The sequence below is a fragment of the Centrocercus urophasianus genome, unplaced genomic scaffold, assembly GCF_019232065.1.
Source record: "Centrocercus urophasianus isolate 14NV4802_14NV808 unplaced genomic scaffold, USGS_Curo_1.0 seq_12, whole genome shotgun sequence".
NCBI classification, from domain to species: domain Eukaryota; kingdom Metazoa; phylum Chordata; class Aves; order Galliformes; family Phasianidae; genus Centrocercus; species Centrocercus urophasianus.
In genome coordinates, this window is record NW_024884364.1 from 30,691,848 (window position 1) to 30,709,470 (window position 17,623).

At 38.8% G+C, this 17,623-nt stretch overlaps 2 protein-coding genes across 2 annotated transcripts in view; one reads left to right on the forward strand and one right to left on the reverse strand.

Annotated features, from left to right (window-relative positions):
* Positions 1–2,969, forward strand: part of TTC3 (tetratricopeptide repeat domain 3) — a 60,985-nt gene extending 58,016 nt beyond the window's left edge. Inside the window, 4 exon segments of the mRNA XM_042810669.1 lie at positions 343–460; positions 606–839; positions 1,040–1,129; positions 1,733–2,969. Coding sequence (XP_042666603.1) covers positions 343–460; positions 606–839; positions 1,040–1,129; positions 1,733–1,843 — 553 coding nt within the window. The 3' untranslated portion in view covers positions 1,844–2,969.
* Positions 2,970–4,661: 1,692 nt separating this feature from the next.
* The window catches only part of VPS26C (VPS26 endosomal protein sorting factor C), a 17,248-nt gene continuing 4,286 nt past the window's right edge, over positions 4,662–17,623 (reverse strand). The window contains exons 2-8 of the mRNA XM_042810670.1: positions 13,599–13,742; positions 11,506–11,655; positions 10,859–10,939; positions 8,342–8,416; positions 7,967–8,117; positions 7,485–7,637; positions 4,662–5,832 (exon numbers count right to left, since the gene is read on the reverse strand). Of these exons, the coding sequence (XP_042666604.1) occupies positions 5,750–5,832; positions 7,485–7,637; positions 7,967–8,117; positions 8,342–8,416; positions 10,859–10,939; positions 11,506–11,655; positions 13,599–13,742 (837 nt within the window). The 3' untranslated portion in view covers positions 4,662–5,749. The remainder of the gene's footprint in view (positions 5,833–7,484; positions 7,638–7,966; positions 8,118–8,341; positions 8,417–10,858; positions 10,940–11,505; positions 11,656–13,598; positions 13,743–17,623) is intronic.

Sequence of the window (17,623 nt, forward strand, 5' to 3'; positions counted from 1 at the left end):
CACACACACACACACACACACACACACACACACACACACACACACACAAGTTTTTTCCCTTGTCTTCTGAGATACTCCTTATCATAATTGACCTACAGTGTTGACTTAATGTTCTCAATGAGAGCTGCCAGCAAATAGAAGTAGTGTTATTTTGATGAATACAGTAGCTAGATCCTAGTTACTGAGGGGTGTTAGAAATAGGTGCTTGCTGCAGCTCTGTTGAGAGGTTAGGATCTTTTACAGGCTCTTCTGCTATGAGTCAAACATGGAAACTACAGTGTTGTAATATGCCTATAGTAGCTGTAGTGTTACCCGTCAGTAATCATGTTATTTTTCTTTCAGTTCAGAGTTTACGAGGTTCATAAAAGATGTACAAAGAAGAAGTGGAAATACATTAAGTTTGAGCTCCACTGAAATTCTAAGCAGAGTGACAGATCTCATTCTGGACCAGCAAAATGAGGTCTGTTGTAGTTGCTGCTATTTCTACTGTGTATCTCTGACAGTGGAAATAATGCAGCACAGTCTAAAAGAGAATACAAATTTTTCCTTGCTGTCAAGCTCTGAACCATGAACTTGCTCAGAACTCTTATCCAATACCTGTCTAGGCATCAACTTCTGTAGGGAGACCTCTGAAGTCAACATCATCTGCTTCTGCAGGACAGACGGGAACTCAGAGTCAAGTAGCAGCTGCAGAAGGAAATGTTTCCAGTGCACCCCAAGCAAGGCCTGCACACAAAAGCACCTCAAGTAAAAACATGCTGCCATCTCAGCCAAATCTCCAGCCGTGGGGGAATGCTGGAACAACACCAAAAGCTAAATGGAAAAAACTAGACTATATAGTAAGTTCTCCACTGCATTGTGAATTTCAAATTATTACCATGGTCTTTTTTTATGAGATGTGAAATAATCAAAGTATTACTAGACAAAAAATAGTCAGACTTCTTCATTTTGTGGACAATGAAGTAAAGAGTTTGATGATAAATTGTTGCTAACTTACTAATCACTTTCTGTTCAAATGATTTTTTTTTTAAATGTATAGCCTTCCAGTGATGATCCATGCATCATATGCCATGATGAGTTAAGCAGAGACTCATGTGAACTGGAATGTGGGCATCATTTTCACAGAGAAGTAAGGATTTTTTTTCTTACCTTAGTATTGCTTAGATGCAAATGTTGACTCTCTGTTCAATTATACAGTTTTTTTTACTTTTTAAAAGTTTCTCCCTCCCCTTTATCCTTCAGCATCTGAAATTAGGATTGGCAGGACATTGTTTTCCTTTCCGTACTTTTTGCACCAAGACTTGCTATATGCAGTATTAATGTTTTGAAAAGTTTCCAGTTTTAGATATTAACTAAGATGGTAATTCATCAGACTGAATTTAAGCTTACTTTGAATTCAGAATAATCCAGTCTTGGTAATCATATTACGGATTTCTGTTTGCAGCATCCTTAGAGAAGGGGCCACTGCTATAAAGCTGCTTTTGCCACCTGATAGGAGCTGCAGGTGTAACTTCATGTATTAAGGAGGCAAAAAATTATACTGGAATAACACAATACTTCTGTCCATGACTTTTTCCCATTTCCATATTTGTTGCTCTTTTGTCACTTGCAGAATAGTTTGGTGAGCAGAACATCAGAACTGGAGAATAGTTTTCTAACTGCAAATTTCATAACAAGTTGTGCAAGGGGGTACTGAGACTGTTTCCTCAGCGTAATCTTCCTGTTCTTGCAGTGCATTAGAAAATGGCTTAAGGAACATTCGAGTACCTGCCCTATCTGTCGCATCCACGTTCTGTTACCTGAAGACTTTCCTGAGCTCCCTGCACGCAACAAACATGCCTAAACCTTGTTTTGTGACACTCAGTAAGATGTGGAGTGGCTGCAGATAAATAACCATCCCAACATGGCATGGAGACATGATGCCTAAGAAGAGATGGAACCCTGGTTTTAGTGGAAATGATAGCAGAATTTGTTCTAATGCAGTATTTAACACTGAGCTGTAAGACAAGTATTGCTGTGGCACTTACTGGATGAAGACAGCGTACTCCTTAAATCAGTGCTTCTCCTGGTTGCTGCCTTCAGCGTGTGTACCTCATGTAGTTCTGAGGCCAGGACCATGCTGGTTGGGTTCTTGCTTAGGGGAGTTTCAGTCCTTAATTTATTTTTCTCAAAGGCTGCTTCTGTATGTGCACAGTACCTCTAAAAAGGGGTTTTCTTTAGAGCTGATACTACACTGAAAATAAATAAAGGTGGGCCGAACAGTAGATTGGCAGAATTTGGAATAACCAAGCCATCACCTTCCCTGTATAAACAATTGCAGGATTCCAATTGAGTTTCTTTAGATCATTATGAATATCATTTGTGTAATTGCAAGTCTTTTCTCCATGTAAATCTGGAACTGATAATTCAAATTGTTTAAATGATAACTCTTAGCTATACTTTGAAGCACTAAATATTCTCTAAGTATTCTTCTGTTCATACATCGATTTTAGAATACTGTGATTCAATTCTGTAATGTAAAAATACCTTAAATTTCTCTCCTTGATGAGCTGATTTGTTTAAATTGGCACTAAAGGATTTTTATTCTTGGTGAAGCAATATAATGCAGTTGTGTTCTGTGCACAAATGTCAGTTTATCAGCAGTGTGAGGTACATGGTACAACCAGCTGAAGGAGTGGCTGTCCTACTGCTTGAGAAGTCTGAGTGTGCCTTGAGTGCCTTCTGCCTTGTAAAATTTGTTTCAGACAGCCAGAGATCCAGGTATGCCGCATGGTGTAAACACCCTCAGAATGTGCTGAGTCTGACCATTGTTTGGGCACAAGCAGTGTTCAACTATTTCAGGTTATGGCTTAACGGATCATTTGTTTCTCCACGTCAGTAAGTATACAGTTGAAGTTTCAAAGCATCCTTTGATAAGTCAGTATGTTCAGTGGAACTTGGGTCAAAAATAAAATTACTTCTGTAGCCTCTGTGGTGGTTCTTCTTGTGTAATATGTTTGTTGATTGTGAATTCTTGATGCATAAGGTACTATCTGCCAAAGAGCTGAGGTGCTGTGCTGCCTGCAGGATGAGGTACTGTTCTGCTCTGCATTACACTGCTTGCATCCTTGTCAGCTTGTTTTTTCTCAGTGTGTGAGGAGAGGACAGGCAGAGCAGCCCCCACACATGCCACAGGTGATGGTGTTCTTAACCAGAACACAGCTTGACAGCACTGGCTGTTAATGTGGGGTCTTAGCATTGAATTGATATTTACATATGTTATGTTCTTGCTTGCTACCAGCTAATCTTGTCCCTCACAGCACACATAAGATCTCAGGTTCCTTAGTAAGGTGGATGTGGTGTTTGTTTTCCTCTAAAAATCTTTGCTCCTTTTCTCTTAACTCCTAAAAACCACAAGTTTTACTGACAGCCAGAGGTGGGCCATTCACAGCTTTAAGGCCTCCTTTTAAAGCAGACAAAAACAAGGTCTAGTTTTAGGTAAGATTGTTTTGAAGGAGATGAGGTGTCTGACCCAGGTGCACATGAGGTAGTTTATTTCCAGACTGAGACAAGGTAAAGCAGACTTGCTCTGTGTTTGGGAATCCTGACTCATGGCTGTACTGAATGCTGAATGATTATTCCTGTCGTGTTTGGATGCTGTTGATTTTTTTTCTTTGTATGTGGAAAGGTTGGGTACATGCTCCACAATAACAGTAGAAGTATCCATCTGCTAGAAGAGTCCAGTTTCTAATCCAGCTCTCAGTTGTCAGCAGTTTATTGCAGAGTCTCACATTAATCCTTGGCTTCCAGTCAGAGCTGCCTTTCAGAGAGCAAGAAAATCATAGAGCCACAGAAGCACTTGAAAGCCGGATTTTGTCAGATGTCTCTCCTCCATTCTCAAACCATTCGTCAACCATCAGTACCCCAGGAACAACATGGTACAGGCAGAGGGGCAACCTAGTAGACTGCAGTTGAAGGAGTTCTGCTGCGGATACAATAGCCAGGGGCAGGATGAATGCCAGTGCTTCTTTTCATTTAACTTTGGAATGTGTGAAGTGATGCTGCTGCTTTAGGTTTGAGCAGCAGGTGGCACTCCTGTAGACTAGAAACAGTCTAAAGGCATCTAGACTAGGAGTAGGGGCTGTTGTTTTCCAGAAATCATGCTGTACTTACTGGTTCCTGATCTTAAAAAAAGTGTGTATTTCTAGTTAATGGGGAGAGGAAAGAGAGGGGATAGAGAACAAAGGTGTTCTGTTGTTTTTTTTTTTTTAATAAATGTAAGACATTAAAATAATATCAAATGCTTACTCCTGAAGTACAGCTGATACCAAACCACTGCTAAACTCAGAACTACATATTCTTGCTTAGCAATACTCCTGGAAAAAGCTACAGGAAGTTTTGGCAGTTCTCTTTAATTCCTTTTAGGTTGTTATACATCATAGTTGATGTAACGCCCTATATACTACTTAACCTGCCTCCATCCCATGCAAATTTTGTGGAAAATTAGCAACTAGAAGAAAATTGCAGCTGTTTTGTTAACTTCAAATAACATCAAAATCCATTACCTGTTCATCTGAGGAAGGTTGCTTCTTGCTGGAGTGGATTTTTTTTTCCCCCATCTAGTTCCTACTCTGCCAGTTTCTGTGAACTTTTAAGATTTATGATTACAAAGACTTAACATATTTCTTAGTGTAAATTTGTATATTTACTTTCACAAAAGTATTTATATAAATTTCCTTTCAGGTGCTTGTATTTGTACTTTCATATTAGTAAGTGGCAATATTAACCCACCTGTTTAAGCAGCAAATGGCCTATCTCCCTTGGAATAGTTGCTCACATCATGAATAGTTTCCTACAGGCACAAGGTGTCACAGCATAAAAGTATTTTTGGCCACTTTCTTCAGTACTTGGTGTCGTCTACACTCTGAGCAGAGGGCTATGCAACAAGGCAGTGCTGCTGTTTGTCATGTCAGTCATTCCTTTTTCACATCAGAGCTGAGCTGCACAAGTCTAGTAAAGAGGAAAGATGTTAAAGTGTCCAGAGTAAGTGCAGATTTTAGCTTCAAACTTCTGACCTTTCTTGGCACTATTTTACACAAACAGCAAAGGTAAAGCAAGGGCATTCCAGGGAATAGCCAAGGAGAAGTTACCTGTGAAGCAGTAACTTCAGTTTTAAGCACTCCTTCGAGGCAGACTCATTCCTAATTTGACCAAAATACTTTTGATGTTATTTCACCTCATTACCCATTTCACATCTCTTAATTCAGTCATCGTGCACTATTCATCTCATGACACTGTGCATTGTAGTAGCACCATTTATTATACTTCCACACGCACTATTCAGTCCTGTCCCCTCCTCAAATATATATACAGTAAACCATATTAACAGAACTGACTTCATTTAAGAGGTCTTTGAAGGACTTTGGAACAAGTGTTACATTATGAATTAAACAGAAAAATTTGCTTCACATGTTTTTATAACTTGTGAAAATATGCAAAAAAACATTCACAATTTGTTTGAGAAAAAAAACACAGAAAATCTGGCTGCTGAAATCAGATACTTGACAGAGCTCTCAAGATAGTTAATCCACGTAGGCTACCATAAGACAGGCAAAGGCTTTGGGATAACTGAGAGCCCAAGAACCACCATCAGGAGGAAGGAAGTGATAAGTTTTCACTTCAAATAACAAGATAAGATAAAATCTCCTTTTGTCTCTGAATGATTTCATCCTTCTCCTGTGGCTCCTTAAGTGATTCTTCCTCTGGCTATTTACATCCTGCAGAGCTTCAGTGGGAAGTTCTCTGTGATGAGATGATCGTCATGCAGGAGGACAACAATGTTCACTTCAAACTCTACAGGAAAAGAAAGAGTTCCATTAATTAATCCATTCAACTGAACTGTAACAATAAAAACAGAGCAGACACTTTCTACTCTCAGCTGCATCACACCACAGGACTCTCCCAAGCTGTTTCTACGGCCAAGTCATACAGGGATGAAAAGGTATTCCAGACAGAACCAAATTAGAGGCATCTGAGACCTTGGGCCACTGAGACCCTTGGCTTCTTACAAACTGAGTTTCTTCTGGATTTGCTTTCCTGTGACTGAAAATTGATGCCTGTTGACCACTGTGTGATCAACATAAGATGACATAGAAGATCAAACAACTACAGATTAAAATGGACTTTGGTGTGAGAAACCTCATCCCAAAGCATATGCGTATTTTTTTTAGAATCATGTTGAAAAGTTAAGGAACAAATTCCTGCCCACACTGTCAGAATGTAACATAAGATTTTAAGGCCTTACAGAAAGTGAAGTTAAACACCAAAAAACCATATACGTGTAAATGATGAAAAAGTCTCAAAATCTACTCTTCAAATATTACATTGTGTTGGTCAGAAATAGGATCAGGATCAGGTCTGTAAAGACTTCTAAGTGGAGACAATATAAAGACAAGTAGAGTTCCCAGATGAAGGAAGGCAGAGATTACACTGAACATAGCTGTCTTTTTTGGGCACTTTCATACTTCAATTAAGACTTCAAATTTATATAAGTAGATATGACATTAACAGCAGCCATTTCTTATTTAATAGTAAGAAATGGCCAAAGTAAACCAGAATAGTATTTTGGGGGGGGTGTTAGGGGAAAATGGAGGGAAAAAAATAAATAAATCACAGTACATCAGGTACAGAAATGCTTTTGGGGGAACAGACAACCAAGTAATGAAAGTTGAAAAGCTACCTGTGCATATTTGTCCAAGATACACAGCAGAAAAGTAACAGGAGCTTCAGGTGGGAAGATCTTGGAAGTAGGGACTCAGACTGTAGTAACAGCTACTACTGTACTAGCAGCCTCAATGTGATGCAATTAAATTTAAAAAAGCAACAAACAAACAACCACAGGCAGCAATGAGAATTTCTGATGTACTTATTTGAACAAATGAGAACTATCCTAAATTTTAGATGTTTGTTAATGAAGATGGTAGAGTTTGGATACAGTTAGGAGGAAGTGGCCTGTGTAGATCAAGAAAGTAGAGTCAGGTACAATCTGCCTCACTTCTGAATCTATGCAGCAGGAGAATGGGAAGCAAAAAAAAAAAAAAAAAAAAAAAAAAAAAAAAAAAGCTATGGAAGGAGGGGTTCTCAGCAGTGATAGAAAGAAGGAATCTTTCCATTTTATTCTCGGGCTACTATTCAGGGGTTGAATAACACCATATTTTTTTGGCAGAAAAAAGTTACTCATTGATTATTCTGGTCATGTAATTCTCTTAGAACTTGCATAACAGTATCCTAACTATTTCTGATTGGAAGCACTTGGTCTCTGCTTTCTCAGTCTATATGAAATGCAGCATACTACAGTCCTGTTCATGGGACCTCTACAAGGAAATAGTCACCCTTGTTCTTTCTTGCACAGCGATTCATCTCATTACCTGCCAGAAGCTGAAGTGAAACTAGCAGCTTATTTCTAATGGAAGCTGCAAACAGAGCATAAGATCCTATCCACTTACCCACTTTGAAGTTTGTTGTTTCCAAGGTAGGGCAAGTGAACAACCTGGGAAACACCATGTATATAGGAACTGGTAGGCCTCTGCAGACATCCCCATCAGCAATCTGAATATTCTGTATCTCTGTGGCATCTCTGGCATAACCTTCTGCACACCCTGGTGAAAGCAAAAGAAATTCAGAGGGAGCGGGAAGGAAAAGCAAAGCAATGGCCAAAATTCAAATATGAATTCACTGGGGGTAGGAGCAAGAAGGGAAGGGAACAGGGATATGGCCTTTGCCCTTTGATTTGTGAGTTTTCACATGAGTGCTTCAAAACTAAGTCTTAGGGATTGAATTTAAAGTAATGTTTCAACTGTTCCACACGAAATGCAGAATTATTTTTTGCCAGTGTTTTTAGTTGTATGATTTCTGACAGTCTTGCATATTGAACATCTAAGTGGTAATTACTGCAGCATACACACGTTCCACCTACTGGGAAACTTACCACAGGTTTCCACACGCACTAACTGCAGCTCAATACTTTTGACTGCAGCTTCTGCACTCTCCACTACCAGCTCCCCTGTTAGTGGCTGCGTAATGACACAGTTTGTAGAACTGAGATGGCCTCTGATGAGAAATTTTGGAAGTGATGCTCTCTAAGAAGATGGAGGGAAAACAAACATAACTAATCATCTGTATCAGAAGAGAACAGGCAGCATCACCTTACAAAATAAAAACAGGAGGGAGGAGAGGAAAAAAAAAAAAAAAGAAAAAAGCTAATGATGCGCAGCAAAGCATTTATTCATTCTTTTCTTGTTCAGAATCATGCAAGTAGTAAATAGTAAATTAAAAGTAAATAAATAAAACCCAAACAACTTACCTCTTTAACATTCTGCAAAGTTTCAGGAGTAATTGTGAAGTCTACTGGGCTCGGCGTCAGTTTCCCTTTCTGTGACTAAACAGTAATGAAACAGTTAAGCTGTAACTGATTTACAGCACACAAACACACACTCTGAATACTAACATCAATTAACAATTGGCTGTGTTAATTTTCAGAATTGTCTGCATACAAGAAGTATCTGTGTAACAAGAGATCTGAAATTTCCTACATTTGGTAGTAAGTAATATTATGATATTGTCTAGACAGATCTCAGCATATTGCAAATCTGAATTATAGAAACAAAACTGTCAAAACTTTGATTATTTTGCACTTGCCATTGCGATAAGCCACAACATAATCTCCATTTTTAAGTTTAAAAACAAATAAACCAAGTGTTTGGCTAATCAAAATGCCCTGGAAAAAAGAACACTACCAATCTTCTGAAACATACTGAATGCCATAGAAAAGAAATTCACATTTCTGTATTTACAAATAATTACATTTTGTATGTCATGCTTTATGTTTCCTTAAATTACCATTACTTTGTAAATTTGGGCAGGGTAAATTGGAGTAATGGAGCAAGATTATTTATATGTTTAAAGAACCTTCCCTCTTCTCTTGCTATCTCTGAGCACTTTGAGCTCTTTCTGCTGCCCTTTCAGGATCAGCTCAGGCCTGTTAAGCCATCCTCATATCAAAAAGAGATCCTCAGTTGAGGGAATCTAATCTGGCACTCATGTAACAGATGTGGACTCTCAGCTTCTTTAACTGTAAAATAAGCAAAATGTGGTCCAGATTAATTTCCCACATTGGAAGAAACAGTTCTAGGCTAGGGGCACATTCTTGTAGTTGTTCACTTCTTTAGATCACTTGTCACAAAACCAAGAAGTTAGTCTTCACATAAATGGCTGGCTGGGCCCTAAGCTCAGCTGTGATGCAGTCTGTGCTTTGAATCAGGAAGGCAAGTGTAATTGACCATTCGCCACGCTCTCTCCCCATCCTTATCTCAGAGAGAGACACACTGTCTTTTCCCTACATATTCTACATATTTAGAACAAGTGATCAGCACAGCAGCATCAATCAGGAGAGATCCAATTGCATGTGACTGAGAGTTGGTAGAGCACTGCTATACCGGTGGCCTTAACTTGAACTCTAAGTTAGGACTTACTCTCACTACCTAAGAATTCAAAACAGCTTCTGCTGCCCAGCTGCAAGATGGAAGATAATAGCAAAAAGATTGACTGTATTCTCCCACAAATGACAAATTCTGGCAAAGAATAAGGTTAAGGGAAATGGTACATTGAGCACTGACAGAGAGAATTATATGTTCAGTAAAACCTCATTAATTCACCCCAACTGGAAGATTTGTCATGATTTACTGACTTGTGTTCTAAGACGTGCCACAGTAGGAACATGAAATAAAATCAGGAAACTGCACAATATAATTTGTTCCCTATTTTGACAACTGTGGCTTACTTATAATATAATGATGGACTAATAAAAAGTAGTATAATACATTTTGGAAAATAATACAATCCTGCCAACAGAAGACCTCCTTTTAGCACCTAGCTAAATCTGTGGTAGCACAGAATGAAAACAGCATATTTGCACCATATAAGAAAGAATCTAACACTTTCATTGCTCTGTTAAAAACTTCAAGGGAATGATACAAAACAATATGTTCTAGTAAGTTCTGTGTGGAAAAGGAAGAGGTATTTAGCTAGGCCTGCACACCTGTACTGACAGCACGTGCTCTGAATGTGTGTGTAAGGCAATACAAACTAAAATGTGGAAAAAAATCTGATATAGGAATTTCCAAATAACATGCAGTAAACCATTTATTGTGAGACAGTCAAATCTCAGCCCACAGCAATATAGAAGACTGTCTCCATGTCACTGACTGGAGAGTGTGGTTATTTGTTAACTTGGATATCTAGCATACTGCCAACCATGGGCTTATATAATAAAGGTGATTAAGCTGACAAGTTTCTTCCTTCCAATTTGATGCAGTCCTAACTTTGATATTTTGGCCTGGGGCTCCAAGTCACAATTAGGCACCTAAGTGACAGAAATTATGTGCTGTCTCTCAACTAACAAACTCCCTTTTCTAGGGCAGGCTTTTGGGTGCCTGGAAGTTTTGGATAGGAAGCATTCAAATAATCTGAAACAGCATTTAGATAAATATGTGTTCTTCTACCTACATTGTTGTTTCACTTTTAAAAATGAAATAACAGAATAAATGCAGTGCAAATCCTATTTATAATTCTACATTAAATGCAAAACAAAACCAACGGTGTTTTATCAATAAAAACTGACACGTTAGCTCTTCTGGATATTTATGTTGTTATGTATGTCCTTTACTCACACATACCACAGATACAACTACTTATTGTTTTACTTAATCTTTTAACCTTACCTCTAAACTTCACTTAAAATGAAAAATAAAATAAACCAAATCAGATCCAACAAAGCACACACACAGCCAGCCACTGTGTAGTTAATACAAACTGCACTTACCACTGAGTGAACAATGAATTCACAAGTCTTGGTTAGGTCTTTTGCCAGCAGAGAACGTCGCATATCACACCGCAGGGTATACTGGCAAGAATGGGATGACAAAGAGAAAGAAGAAAGACTTATTTAAGAACTTAAGATTTCATCCATCTGTTATCTTTCAGTCCTTTGTATGGGTGTATATGTATATGCAGAATGCAGATTTTAATATTTAAGGCACTGCTTACAGCAGATTAGTAGGTAATGCATATACCAATGATACAGTGGGAAGGGAAGGAGATACAAGGTATATGATTTCAGATGCCCCAAATGAAAGCTATTTTGTGCTTACAGGCCCATCCCATTTTCAAATGGTCTCACATGTTACATAACAGCCAGTGAGATCAAGGGACTAATTCACTGACACAGTAACACTCTTGTATGGCTTGAGCACCCAAATGACATCCAGCTAGGAGTGATTTCTGTACTCTTCTCACCACGTTTTTGTTTAAAGAGAAGGACCTTTAAGTTCCTGCTTATCCTTCAAACTGACAAAAAAAATATATACTTAAAGATACTATGACAGAAAGCTTTGTCCTCTGTTTCCATGGAAGAAGATATACAACAGGTAACAAAAGCTCAGATTTTCTTTACAGGTAGGACTCCCTTACCTGAATATTAACAAAGACACCATGATACGTCTCATACAGAACTTTGTTGCCCTTCACATGCAGTGGGAATTCAAAAGGAATTTCTGTCTTGCCACTGGGAAGCTTCCCTGGTTTTACCATTTCAATAGTGCTGTTAATAATTTGAATAGGCTGCAAAAATAAATACGAAAGTTCAGTTTGAACTACAGTGACAGTTACATCATGTCAAATGAACCAACAATATCACTGAAGTCAAACAGGCTTCAAGAATTTTCCAAAAAATTCAGATTATTTTTTCCTCATACGCAGTTCTCCAGTCTTACAAGGAAATATTAACAATGTTTCATTTGGAAAAATGATGTATGATCTATTTAATGGTTGTAGCAAAGTAACGACTACGTGCATTTAGAGAACTGAACAGCGAAGTCTGAAGCATCTGGGAAAGCAAAGTGCCATTTTCCAAATGATGGCCTGTAGCATGAGTTGCAGAAATCAACAAGTACATGTGCCAGTTCAGCAGGCAGCCCTTCCCCACCACCCTGCTGCCTGCTCATCCACCACTTCTCACCCTAAAGGTTTCTCTTCTTATAAGGTTTCTTTTTGATTTATTTCTGAAATTATGGTTAGCTACAATTTACCATTGGACCGGGAAAGCCTCATAATCATGAAATATGCACACAAATGGAACAGAGCAAAAGCAGCAGGACAGAGCAAAAGTGCCCAATAGGGAAGTAGACTGAAAATCCAGCACAGCATTACTACTGGCATCTTATTTTCATTCAAGATTCCAGTTTCTTGCAAGCAGTTTAAGTTGCTTCAGTGTCTATCTGATAAGAGATGCAATCCCTCATTATCTTACTGTTCCATTACTTACACATATTTGTCACAGTTGCAAGAACTGAAAGAGTGATCGTTGTGCTGACATTTAATGAGATAAAGCTAAACCTTCTCTATGTAGGTTTATTCCAACCTGCGTTTTTAACATGAGAAAGAAGAATGACTGAACTAAGCTCACTGTTCACTCGTGCTAAAAGAAGCAGCCTAACTTGCTCCTCCGTGTAGCATTACTTTCTTTTGTGCTAAACTAGACATTCATCTGACCTATCAGTAAGATAATTCAAATCAATTAAACTCATATCAGAAATAAACTTGCCCTCTCCTGATCTACTAATCTAATAAATTGAATCAACCCAAATGAACAGAAACAAAGCAGCAGAATCAGTGCTGGATGAAGAGAAAAGATTAAATGATCTCAGCCCATCTTAGTAGGGAACATCATAAAGGGAACTTTTTTTCCTCCAGCTCATAATGAACTGTTTATTAATCAATTAGAAGGAAGCTAATCAATGAATGCTGGGTACACTAGGAAAAGGATACAAGATAACTATAAAGAAATATGATCACTGCAGCTTTGCTTGAAGGTTACGCTACTCTACAGTTTTATTTTTCCCTCTAGCAGGTTGGAACAAGAAAATTCTATTGCTTCTTCTGCTTTTCTGTTTTTCAATCAATCACAGACAGATTACTCATGCTGCAAACAAAGTAACTATGATACAAATTAAGACTTTAAAAGACCCTACACTTTGGCAAACTGTTCCACAAATACAGCTACACTGACTCTAGACATAGGCAACCTTGCCCTCAATCAATAGAGCCACATTTGTGTGCAGCCCAAGATAATTTGTTCTGCTAGATTCCAGTCTTCACACTTCCAAACCTGGAGAGCAGTAGAGAGGCCTTCCAGGATTCTGCAAGCTTCTGGACTGCAGTGTCATACTGCACTGAGGAACTTGTACGGTACTCAGTAGCAAACAACCTCAATGGCCTCTGCAGAAACTGTTAAGTGTAACAACTGACCTGGACAGAAGTCCAATTAAACTTTGTCACCGTAGAATGAGTCTCCAATGCATCCTCCAGTAACCCTAGTATTTATGTTACTGCATTTCTGCCCTAAAGAAAACACTCCAAAATGGTGAAAGAACGTTAAGCATTTCTCTGCTTTGTATCATTCGCATACCATGAAGTACTGTAACTTCCTGAGAGCCAATAAAGAAAAATCTAAGAAAATTGAGAAAAGCTTCATGCTGAAGATATCAACCTGCACAGGTTCTTACCTTGACAGAATTGTAGAAAGCTTCAAACACACCCACACTTTTGGCACTAAGCTGCAGATTTACAGATCCTTCCATTGTCAATGAGATGCCTTGGTGCTGGATTGTGTCCTTACTTGTTATGACCACGACGCCAGAAAGAATTTCCTAGTAGGAGAAAAGACAACATCTAAACAATTGTTTAAAGCAATTCCTGGTAGTGCTGTTACTCAGACAACATGCTACTCCGTTTTCCAACAACTCAACAAAGCTGTTCCCAAAGTACAGTCTAACCCTGTTAGAAGAGACAAATACTGATAACAAAATAACGTGAGGAACAGACTCCAGTTTGTTTTCTTTAAAAACATTCTCCTTCTCACAGAAGTACTTATTGAAAGTACTTATTCCAAGTTTCAATTGCGTTCCAACACTTTGAGGTTTCCCTCTCCTGGCAAATGAAAAACATCCTCATAAGCAGCCATCAGTTCAGTTGGTAACAGTTAAGTTTCATTTCCAAATCTCAGGAAAAATTTAAATACCAAAAGCAGGATGGTCAGTCATAAGGAATGGGAGAGAGAGCATAGCTGTGAAAGAGATGCCTGTGCTGATGACCAGGTTAATCCGAAGAGCTGTACAGAGCAAATTAATTAATAACAACAAAAGCCAGCAACAAAACAAACAAGAACCCCACCACTCCACAGATGTTCTGCTACACAAACCTGTGCCCCACTATGTGGGAAACAGTTTCAAAGCGTATCTGAATCTAAGGGTAAGATGTGTGAACCAAGAGACAGGTCACTTATCCCACTAAGAATGTATTTGCACAAGAACATGGCAACTTTTACTTACTAATTTAGCAGGTTGAACACTGAAAAAGAACTGACTGCAGGACAGCAAGACATTTCATTTTACATACCCCATCATTTATCCTTTCCTACAATAGAGAGTCCACTTCAATCCAGTGTTGCACACCAAACACTCAAACGTCTGGAAACAGCAGCAAGTGATTTGAGAACTTGGAGATTTCTTAGGACTAACTCTCTCCTGGTTGATAGCAAAGCTCTCAGCCTCCACACCAAACCACAGATTCAAACAGTAACTCAGACTGCCCACTCCACGCTCGACCAGTTAGAACCAGTCTAGCTCCGTACACTTGAATGCTGCCAGCCTTTTGTCTTTACTAGTGGTACAGCATAACAATATAGAAAATGGGTCAGGCAGTTTAAAGCAGAGCATCAAGCATCACAATGAAGGCTGCCATGCTACAAATCCGAAAGAGGACCTGCAGCAACTGGGAAACTCCAGGAACAGAAGGCACAAGCACAAAAGGACAGTGAAGAAAAGCTGACCTAAATACTGTACTGCTTTGCAAACAGGCTTTAATTAGTACCAGCAATTAGGTTATTGCTTTGAAAAGTGAATACTGCTAAACTATAAGAAGCAAGGACAGCCCTGAACGTATGAAGTGCTTCAGTAAATGAGAACAGACTTCTATCATATAGCAACAACCTATTAGCTATCACCTACATAGCTTCACACAAGAAGGTTGTACGCATTTAGGGCAGAAGGGAGAAGAATGGATTAAAATTAAATGTGATTTCTTTCTTTAAACAATAAGTATCTCCTAAGAAATAAAAGGAGATTAAAAGAAAAAACTTGAAGTCACTTTTTAAACAAGCAACTTAAGTCACTAGTCAGGAGAGAGAGTAGCATCACAAAAGAGATGCTTTAATTTTTATCTGAACTGTTTATATGCCATCAGGTTCTATCTCCATTTTACAATGGGTGCGAAAATCTACTATTCCCTCTCTTAAGAAGAGCTACTTTGTACTTTTTCATGTTCTCCCTAAACACAAAACTTTCAGTACACTTGTCCTTCCAAGAGGTACAAATCAAAAGAACATAAACATATCAAGATGGTAAAATACTTACAGTCAGCACACCATTTATGAGAAAGCTTCTTAGTTTTGCAAAAGAAAACATAACATTTGAAAAAGTTATTTGGCATCACTAGACTAATTAGTACTGTCTTCAATTTGTACCAAAAGGTATTCATTTATCTTTAATACCCTACCATTCTCTACAACTATCTGAAAGGAGGTTGTAGTGAAATGGAGTCAGCCTCTTCTCCCAAGTAATTATGATAGGGAATGGCCTCAAGTTGCACCAGGGGAGGTATAGGTTGGGTATTAGGAAACATTTCTTCTCAGCAAGAGTGGTGCTGCAGTGGCACAGGCTGCCCAGGGAGGTGGTGCAGTCAGCGTCCCTGGAGGTGTTCAGGAGCCGTGTGGATGTGGCACTGAGGGACGTGGGCTGACTGTTTGGACTGGGGGATCTCAGTTGTCTTTTCCAACCTTAAGGATTCTACAAAGGCATAGAGAAAGTCACCAGTGAAATGAAGCCCCACTTATTACAGTGGAGTAACTTATCATCAGTTGCTTTTGCTCGCTTTCTACCTTCACACTTTCCAGGAACTCCTCAAGGCTTTCCCACACGATGACAAAACTTCACAAAATGGAATAATGCTAATGCTCTTCTACAAAGAATCGTTCTCCTAAGGAGAGTAACTACCCACAGAAAGGACATCGCATCCCGTGAAGCTGACAGAGCAGCATATGCTACACTGGAACAAAACATTCTTGTGAGAAAACTGCTCCAAGTTAACGATCCCCAAATAAGCTCTTTATTCTTCTACTGTCAGTTCCTCACCTCTCAAACAGGCACATGTAACTGACAGAAAAGTCTCAACTACAACGAACATCTGCTTCACCTAATTCAACCTCATCATCCCTTATTTCCACAGCCGTTGAGCAGAGCTGAGTTTGGCTGAGGACAATTAGGGCTGATCTTTGTTCAGGAAGAAGCAATAGCGCGTAACACAGATCACAGAACCTCATCTCTAAACTCCTCAGACAAGCTGCAACTTCTGACTAACCCAGGCAGCCAATCGGATTCTTTAAACATGATGTAAAGATTCAAAGGATCAAAGCACATTAATTTTTTGCTGAGAATTACTTCTAGTGTTAAAACACACACCAATTCCAACCTGACTGCTTACAGTCAGGTCTTCTTGCTTGAATAAGGCACTACAAAAAACTTCCAGCTAGATATGATGTACTTTCAGACTGGAGCCAGTCATTTGACAGATAAGAATATTTGCTGATAAGAAACATCAGCCTATTTTATTTTCAAATGAGAGGTACTTTTGAAAAAACATCACCACCAAAAATCAATCAAACAAACCATAAGGCAAGCTTTCAGGACCACCTGAAATCTGCCACCACGCATTTTCAAGTGTTGACAGCAACAGAAGACACCATAATGAATGCCAGTACATACAGAAATGCTTACCAATTACCCAGCTCCAGTTCATTTTAACTATATCTTTATAGAAGCACAGAATCACAAGATTAGAAAGGACCTACAATATCATCTAGTCCAACCGTCCACCCATTACCCTTGCTACCACAAGCCACTAAACCATATCTCATAGCTCCAAGTTTTATGAATTAAGCTTGTCACTGGTTTGGCAAAATGGGAGTCCATGGTCAGTTGGTTACCAACAAAATGCTTTAGTTTCTCTTGGGGTTCCTCTTTCCACATCACAGACCTTTAATTTCAGGACTAAGGGCATGAATTTGGCAGTTTTAGACTTCCTATTAAGTTCACTTAAGTCCTGTTTACTAAATGTTCTTCATCATTTTCTGCCACATGTATTATTCTACCCAACTGATCCACCAGCAGATCTTAACTTCACATTCTTCTGATTCTTTACACAGAAAGGTACTGCATTTAATAGGAAAACCCTGCTATATCCAACTAACAGGACATCAGACATTCAACCTCAATGTTCAGTATTACTAAGCAGTTTGCTTTGTCAGAAACAATAAAAAGCTTCTGTGTAGGCAAATTCTAGCTTAAGTATATTTTGGAGTCACTTGTCATTAAAAGCCTTTTGCTGACATTAATCAAGGCATTCTTCTTTGTATACTGCATTTTTTCAGCCTTTTCAGCCTGCAATTCTTTTAATTATCCATTTTGAGCTAACT